The following is a 9419-nucleotide window of genomic DNA, read 5'->3' as shown; positions in this document are numbered from 1 at the left end:
ATAGAATTTGCCTCTCCCATGGCAGTTAGGCTATTAGCCAGTTGTAAATGTCTGTGAGCTTATACTGTATATATATACAGTATAGAGCAGTTAACACTAAGTAAATTGAGTTGGACCTCTTCATGAGGTAAATTAGCTTTTAGCTCTTTTAGCCCCTTGCCTCTATACTCCTTGTGAGTATATCACAGCCTACACCTAGTTCCTGACTTTTTGCCAGTTATATACTTTGCCATCTCTACTTAAAATGACCTGTTGTCTAGATCCCCCTTGTGGCTCATTCAGGCAAGGACTTCACAAGACCTCTAAAGGTGTGCTATGGTACTGTATCTGAGAGCAAGGCATTAGCAGCACATCCTTTAAGTCCTGTAAGTTGCAAGATGGGCCTCCAAAAATCGAAAAATTTTTGTACACTAAATCCCACAGATGCTCAATCAGATAGAGATCTGAATAGTTTTAAGGCCAAGTCAATACCATGAACCATCAGGAAATGATGTTGACAAAAAGGGCTGTACTGGGCCTGCAACAACGTTTAGGTAGGTGTTACATATCAAAGTAAAATAAAAATGAATGTTTGGATCCAACATTGTCCAGGAGAATATTTCCCAGAGCGGATTATGCGACTGCTGTAACCGTTTTCGGCATTAGACAACGATCAGCACAGCCACTTTTACCAGTCTGTGGCTACACAGCCCCATACACAGAAAGCTCTGATGCACTTCATAAAAAGAGAAGAGGTACTTTTCAAAAGCTTGTGCTATAGTAACTTTTCTCTAGGGTCAACCAGTCAGGGTAGCGTTTGCACCCCACACACCAATGTAAAATGTATTGCGTGTTTATGACCTTTTTTGTTTTATTGTTTGTCAATAGCTAATACATGCACTGTACACTGTACTGTAAAGATTTTAAGGCAACTTATACATTTAGAGGCCTAAACCCCAACAAAAGCTTGTTTATGTGCACATATGTGGCTTTTCAGAGGACAAGGGCACCCACATTAGTCAAATAATTACGAATGTGAACCAATATGACATGCAGATCTGATCTGTCCAAAAATCTGAATTGAGCAATGTGGCTTGTAATGTGAATGTAGCATCCTCCCAGAACTACTCTTTCACTCTTTATTTAACTGCCACATACAGTAAATAGATCTGATCAAACGAAGCAACCCCAGATTATAACATTGCCCCCAGAGGCTTTTACAGTGGTCACTATGCATGATGGCTGCATAACTTCTCGAGCTTTCCCTTTTTAACCATACTCTGGTATGGGTTCAGTCTGGACTCATCAAACTGCATGACCTTTTTATTGCTCCAAGTTTTATACTTCCTGACAAATTGAAGCTTTTCATTTACAGTTAGTCTCTAGTTTTCTGGCAGTGACTGTTTCTTGCCAGGCTGTGATTTCTACTAATTTTTTTCTACACTGAATTTGAACTAAGCCCTTACAGTAAGTAATCTCCAGGCACTTTATTTCTTTCACCAAGTTGAGGATTAACCACCATCTAGTGTACATGTATTAATAATACACCATGTTACACTACAATACTATACTACACTTCACTATACTTCAATGTATAAAAAACATTAGTTTCAGCTGGATATATGGTCACATGATAATGTACCTTCAAATAAAAACATTGATCGTACAGTAATTATGTCATATTACCATGCAATGTGTGTAGTGCAACTCATCTATATGAGAAACCTGCGCTATGTTAAGTGAACAAAATCAAACTAAACACAATTGGTATGGCTAAAATGAAATTTATGGACAGCAATTAAGACCAGCTTCAGCCATGACTCTTTTTTACACAAAGCCAAGAGGTCACTGCTGAAACAAATATTTAGTTTATTAACCTCAGGAATATCTTCATGGTGTACATTGTCTATCTTCTTGTATACATTATGAATGTGTAACAAGGCCATCCTAGGTTACATTAAACACACAATCAGTCACTTTTCCACAACCCAGCACCACATTTTCAAAATTCATGAATACACAAACTAAATATGAAACAATTACAATCTAAGTAAACATAAAAAATGGAAGGAAATAGGTTTCGGACACTAAATATATGGTTAACTCTGTCCATTTGTTACTTTAATTCTTCTATTGTCCTCTATCTTTTAAATACGCTGGAACAGTTCTAATTTGTTTTTTAACCAGTTTTATTTTTATGCTTGAAAAATCCAAATATGTTTGGTAAAAATGAGGCAGTAATTAGTTTTTTACAAGGTCGAAATAACCTGATGGCCTTTCAAATTTACTGTAATGCTGTATTCAGTTTCTCTAAACCTTTTAGCAGACTATACTACTGTACATTCCAATACCACTAATACTAATATTCCTTTTTATTCCCCTGGAAATTATTGTACATTAGGCATATGTACAGGGTCGGCACTCATGACACATTTTGGCTTATGTATTTATTGGTAAGGAGTTCTTAATAATAAAAAAAGTAAGTACACTAACTATAACAACAAATTTTAAGAAAAAGAAAATGTTTTTTTGTTGTTGTTGTTGTTGTTGTTTTTTTGTATGACTGTCATTCAAGTCACACCTTAACTTTTGATTGTGCAGAATAACAGAATACAGTTATGAGACTAAAAGCTACCACTTTTTTGGTGTTTCACTAGTGCTTGGATACCATCAAGATCAAAAACATTTTGTCAGCTGGAACCAGAATATATTCTTCACATCTGAACAACTAGCCTTTTATGAACTCCTTTAATCGCCCAAACATGTTGAAATTGCTTGGAGCAAGGTCCTAAAGTTTGTTTGTTTTTTAATGTCAATGGGTTTCACAGCATCATTAACAAGAAATTTGTTATAAATCAAAAATCCCAGTATGACTTGAACACTACAGCCAAATTCTCTAACTTGGTCATATGTGCAACCAAGAAGAATTTCATTTCCATTTAACAATATATAGTATCTTAATCTGGGATGTTATACTTAAAGGCATCAATGAGCCCTTCAGTGGAGTGAATAAACCCTGAAATGCTACATATACCACCAATTATACAGATAGAGACGTCAAAAAAGACCTCGTGCCATAGAAGCTTGCGCCAGAGAAGCTTCAGATGGAATAAGCAGGGCAGCAGGAAGCACAGTCCAGCACCAGTGAGACTTCCAGTAAGACCCATAAGCAGTGCAAAGTGTGGGACAAAAATAGCCATTAGGAGTGTGAAAAAAACAAGCCCAATTCTCATGGCAAGACCCCAGGACTTAAGCCTCCCATCAGGGCCATAGCAGTTTGGTAATGGGGCCCCATCTCCATTTAGAAAAAATAACCTTTCTAAAATATCTACCGCAGCAAAGAAGGGCAAGGGGTAGGAGAGCAATGCCTTGGCCACCAAAAATACATTCACCCACATACGTATACCAGGCGGCAGGTTATCTGTTATCACCTCTTTTGTGTCGTCGGCCCATGTGAGGTAGGCAACAAGGGCAAACAGGCCCTTGAGGATGCATGCAGCGATGTGTGTCCATTTCAACATACGCTGAAACTCAGCAGGCTTCTGCATGCTACCCTCAAGTGAGGGCAGGAAAATCTGTGATGTGTAACTAAAAACAATAATGCCAATAGAGATAGGAAACTTCTTGACATCGATGTAAAACTTGACTTTGTCCCATGCCCAGTCCTGTGCATTTGACAAGCAATAGGCAATCACTATCACGTTGATGATAAAGTGAACAACTGTACACAACATACTTAGCTTGGAAACAGCCTTCAGGTTGCGCAGGAAGGCACACGGCATGAGCGCTGCCGCGGCAAACGCTGACCATGCCTTCTGTGAAACTGGCAAGTCAGGAAAGCTGTTATACATAAGGTTGCCACTGACGACCACATAAAGAATGCATGTCATCACCAGCTCAATGATTTGTGCCACATTCACAACATGGCCACCAAGCACAGGGAATCGTGGCGTGCAGCAAGCATTTGCGATGTCCACATAGGTATCACGCACACGTACACGCTCTCCGTCATCGTTCTCCTCATAAAGGCACACAATGAGGATCTTGCCTGTGTAGCAGCACACCAGTGCAGTGAAGATTATGAGGAAGAGGCCAAGATACCCCCCATGCAAGACAGCATAGGGAAGGCCCAAGACAAACATACCCTGCAGGGTGAAAATAATTATAATTACTTGAAAAATCATGACAACACAAATATTTGCATCAAGAGGTAAAATTTCAGTGGACATTAAACCCTAATTTGTAAATTAACATTGCACTATTCATGTACCTAATCTCTTTTTAAACACTATTTGTTGATTCATGAAAACATGGTTATTTATTTGTTTGTATTTGTTCTTGTTTCCTTTTTTTCTATCTATCTATCTATCTATCTATCTATTTACTAATTGATTAACAACTTATTCATAACAACTAACAGCTTCTGTGTGCTTCTGTGTACTTTGCACTTGTTCTTTGACTCTGTACTCAACTTTTCTTACTGTTATTTAGACATGGAGTGTTTGAAAATGGGAAGAGGAATTGACTCACGGCACATACATACACCTATGTCTATGATGTCAATAACTGTATAATATAAGAATTGGATTAAAGGAGTTGATCTGTGCTTACGTCAGAAATATGTGTGCATCATGACAACCTTGTTTCCTGTGCAAAGTCTGAATAAAAGATGATTGCATAAACTTTACAGGCTGGTTTCAGTTTTTTTGTTTGCATTTTAAGAAAGCTGGTAGCCCTGGTTAACATTAGCTTTTCTGTGTGCATTGCACACTGTAACAGGAAACACCTGCTTTATCAAGCCCAGTTGAACAAAGGCATAGTTAAAACTGACCCGAACCAGCTGCTGTACTGTACATTGCTGATTCTCAACAGCCTTTTACTTAATAACTAAAATACAGTATATAACAGTATCCTAAAGCAAAAGTGTAATATCCACTCTATAGTTATTTTTGTTTTGTCAAAATCAAAAGAGACTGAATGGAACACAAGGCAAGTATTTTCCCACAAGTGTGTGGCTCAGTGGTTAATTTGTTGGATTGTGTACCAGGAGGTTCCCATTTCGAGCCCCGACAGCACCACGAGTTACCACTGTAGGACCCTCGCGCAAGGACCTTCACCCAAGTGCTCAGATACAACTGGGCATCGAGCTAGCAACCCAACCCTGTAAAGAACCGCCACAGAAATGCTCGAAGTGGCATGTAGACGGAACCATCCATTCATAAAATCTTTGTATTATTATCAAATATGAGTGTATAGCAAATTTATGTATAGCAATGAAGTGTGTACAAGTTTTTGGCTGACTGTGCGCAGCATTTTTTTGTTGTTGTAAACACTTTAAAATAACTTATTGTAAAATGTAATGCTGATGCACACACATCACTGGTGTCCATTAATTTTTTTTTTTGCCCTGGGCGACACTGGATAAAATCACATCTGATGGAATGAGGTCTTAGCAGGAGTGATGATAAATTACTGATAACGGGTTGTGTATATATACAGTACACACAACCCGTTATCAGTAATTTACTCAGCACATTTGATATCATTTAAGTGTAAATAATTTAAGTTGCAGTAATTAAAAAAATATTTTATTGCAGGTGATCTAATTTCTTCCAATTTTAAACGATCATTTCAAACTTTAAACGCTATTTTTTTTTAAAAAACATTAGCGTTAAGGTTAATTAACCTAATATTATTAGCTATCAATAGAAAGAAATATATAACTATTGTAATACATTTCAGTGACTTACTGTAATTACTACTCTAAACAGAACTGGACTGTTTGCTGAAACACATAAAACTGAAGGAAACACTGATATAATTTTTTTTCCCGGTATTTAGAAACGGGCGAAGGCATTAGCAGCGGCGGTTGTGCACCTGGATCGCATTGGTGACGTTCCATCCCGCGTCCCATGCTGTTAATTTCGGTTTGTCTCCTTGTACCTCGCGGTTTTTTTCGGTTCCTGTGTTCCCGCTGCCGTGTCTTTGGTAATGACTGTCTCCCGCCAGCGTTTCCCCTCCTTCTCCACTCGTCTTTACTTCAGCCATCCGCATCCCATGCCTGTAATCGTAGTCCAGGACGTCGCAGTCGGCGAAAGCCAGAGCCTCGTCATCGGTGGCCGTCTGGAAGCCGAGGCGCGCAAACACAGCGCTCACCTTCCCCTCGGATTTATCAGACGCGCTGTTCATTATGTTAATGATTTGGTTTGAAATCTTCTGCCGTATTAAATGCGCCATAATTATAAATTGTAGATGGTTGGCTGTTTAACAACTATATAACATTCACACGGTTTATCCCTAAATATTCTATATTTTTCTTCAAATAACATGTCCTAACATTTTTAAAAAAATGTTTTTAAAAATACATCTTTATCCGAAGGCGAGAAAAGTTTAGGTAATCCAGTACAAAAGTATTCCGAATTCAATTATTTTCTTTCTACATCCAGTAGAGTAGCAGACGTGGACCAGCTTATCAGTGTGCCAAATGCCAGTTGCGCACGAGTGTGTGTGTGTGTGTATACAGTATATGTGTGTGTGAGCTCGCGCGCGCTGCACTTGTTCTATATGCTTGCGCTCCATAAACATGATCGCCTCGCCCCCCCCGTTCAATCGGAAGAAAAGTCATCATAGAATGTATTTGTTAAAATGACGTAGCGACATACAGTAGTGTCGTATTGGTTAGATAAATAAGTGGTTTGTAGTATAGAATTGTTTTGGATGCTATATTTTTTTCGGTAATCAATAAATATGACTAAGAATTCATGTTTATTGTGTATATATAAATAATATATAAGACCATAATAATGATTTTGTATAGCTTTTATTCAATAGCAAATAATTGAGACATTTACTAGAATAGACTAGAATTCACTAGAACTCAAGGCTTAACAGGGAATACAATGCAATCAATATAAAGTTTAAGAAAACTACACCCATAACAGTAGATCATAACACATACAGAGGGTGAAACATACAATGTGTCAAACTGGCAGGTACACATTTACATTAGCTACCATTCATGGAGTCTATGGAAATCCCACACTGGCTCTCTGTCCAAGCACGGCCAGTCAAAAGTCACAAACCACCATTACTGTCCATGTCCAATATGTGATAAGCTATTTTCATGCTTAGTTACATGGTGATGTATACATTTATTTGCCAAAAATTTGTTTGAGGTAAAAGCATTTAATTATCTTTTATAACTTTTTGTTTGTCTATATTTATCCAAATGTTCGAGCGGCTGGTTGGTATTATATTGTATGGTAGTTGCAGTGAAAAGTAATTTAATGTTAATGTTTATTTTCCTTAAACTCTCCTCTTACAGCATCAAGGTTACAGTTAATATCTCACAAAAAAGGGTTTATACCAATAAACCCTGCAAAAGACTTACAGCCTAATAAGAGCCATACACTCCCCTAAAGTCCTCACCCACAAAACCTAAATGCCACATTTAGCTCTTAAAGCACAATAACTACTTAAAGGACAAATAAAGCTCTCTCTCTCTCTCTCTCTCTGTCTCTCTGTCTCTCTCTCTCTCTCACACACACACACACACACACACACACACACACACACACACACACACAGACCCTTTACCTCTTTCAACGGCTATTTGAAATGTTATCTCGTCGGCCCTGTCCATCTTGGATAAAATAGAGCCCAGATAAGTTTTTGACCCCTTTTGGGCAGTATTGATGTATGGCTTCCTTAAACCTTAACCTGTATTTGTAAATGCAGCGACAAATGCTGTTCATGGACAAAGGTTTTCAAAGTGTTCCCGAGCCCACAGGAGCCTTTCCTCTACAGCAGCATGACTGTCTTTAAGACAGTATTGTCTGGGGAATCAGAGATGATGCATATTTAGAAATAATTTTTGGCCCTGTCCTTTACACATTAAGACTTGATTGATTTCCTTAAATTTCTTGATGATATTGTGTAATAACGTTGGGGAATGTTATCCTGAAAATATTGAATAGTCTGCTGGGGCATCTATTGGCAAATCGGCAAGCCTGACCCAATTCTTGCATTTAAAGGAATTGGTTCACCTGTTTAACAGCACTTATTTCTCAGTGCCTTTTAATTTCTATTTGTCACATTGTTAGTCTTACACTGTCCTTGTCCCAACTTTTTTGGAAGACATTGGAGACACCAGATTTGAAATAAGTGCATATTTTCAACACTACAATGTTATTGTAGTGTTTTTAATATAGTAGTACAAGGTGAAGAGACTTTACACATCTTGCACTCATTTTTGGTTTCATTGCTGATATTCATGCACATATACAGTATACAGTTAAACCTTGGATTGCAAGCATAATTTGTTCCCGAAAGTATACTTGTATATCAAAGTACTTGAATATTAAAGCAAATAATAATGAAGAAATAATGGAAACTCTGATAATTCATTCCACAAAAAATATATCACTCACTCAATCATTGCAATAAATATATCAATTTATCCTGTATTCAGGTTGTGGGGGCCTGGAGCCTATCCCAGGGCACAAGGCAGGGTACACCCTGGACAAGGTGCCAATCTATCACAGGGCATTCAGTTTTTTTTAAATAATTAATACAAAATATATTAAAAAAAGAAAAAACAAACTAACCTGCACTTTATATTTAAAAAAAAAAAATACGCACAGAGCAGTGTTTCTATTTGTGTGTCTGCACACGTACATGCGTGTGTGTGATGCTGAAGTAAGACGAGAGAGGAGAGAAGGAGGAAAGGGGCTTCTGTGTAGGACACACACACACACACACACACTTACACACTAAACGGAAACACTGCTCTTTTGGAAACTTCTTTAACAAGCAATCTCTCTAATGACACTTGTGTGCACACACCCACACACACCCACACTAAAACACTGTATGTATAAAATGTCGTTAACTATACATAAAATACTTTAACTAGCCCAGTTAGTTTAAGCACTGGGAAACAATTAAGCATTTAAAGACTTTGTGCATCAAGTTACACAATTCAACTGCACCTAAATCACAAACAGCAAGTTGTGGAAAAAGGACAAAAGAGAGCAGACTTTGGGGATAAGGAGGGGATTTGTATGCAGAGAATGCATGCAAGCTTGTGTATTTGCATGTGCCTGTGTAAACTGTATATGTTTATCTGTCTAGACGCTGTGTCAGTTCCTTTTATTGTTGCCCTTTAAGTAATAATTTTCCAGTAATTACTGTCTAACAATGAAGTTAACATCACTCTATATATATGGTAAACTTTTCAGATCAGGGTGGACATCTGGCTTTGTTATATTGATTTCTATCTTTGTTAAATGCATTTCAATATTGATTTAGGTAAACCTTTTTAGAGACACAGTAAGATCACATGACTCGTGTATGCTATCTCAAATAACATATGACATGGCTATGCTAAATGCTCTACAGGGGCAGGTGCTCTGATAAAAAAGGAGCATCCACACTGTCAT

General features: G+C 37.7%; 1 protein-coding gene across 1 annotated transcript; it reads right to left on the bottom strand.

Moving 5' to 3' along the window:
• Positions 1-1836: 1836 nt before the first annotated feature.
• LOC128530529 (vesicular inhibitory amino acid transporter-like) lies at positions 1837-6449 on the bottom strand. The gene is made up of 2 exons (XM_053504531.1): positions 5857-6449; positions 1837-4124 (listed from the first exon to the last, which is right to left on the bottom strand). The coding sequence occupies exons 1-2, from the start codon at positions 6214-6216 to the stop codon at positions 2937-2939; spliced, it is 1548 nt and encodes a 515-aa protein (XP_053360506.1). The 5' UTR covers positions 6217-6449; the 3' UTR covers positions 1837-2936.
• Positions 6450-9419: the final 2970 nt, after the last annotated feature.

This window comes from Clarias gariepinus, chromosome 9 (assembly GCF_024256425.1).
Source record: "Clarias gariepinus isolate MV-2021 ecotype Netherlands chromosome 9, CGAR_prim_01v2, whole genome shotgun sequence".
NCBI lineage: Eukaryota > Metazoa > Chordata > Actinopteri > Siluriformes > Clariidae > Clarias > Clarias gariepinus.
The sequence above is the reverse complement of the archived record's forward strand: the minus strand, read 5'-3'. Positions and strand labels throughout refer to the sequence as shown.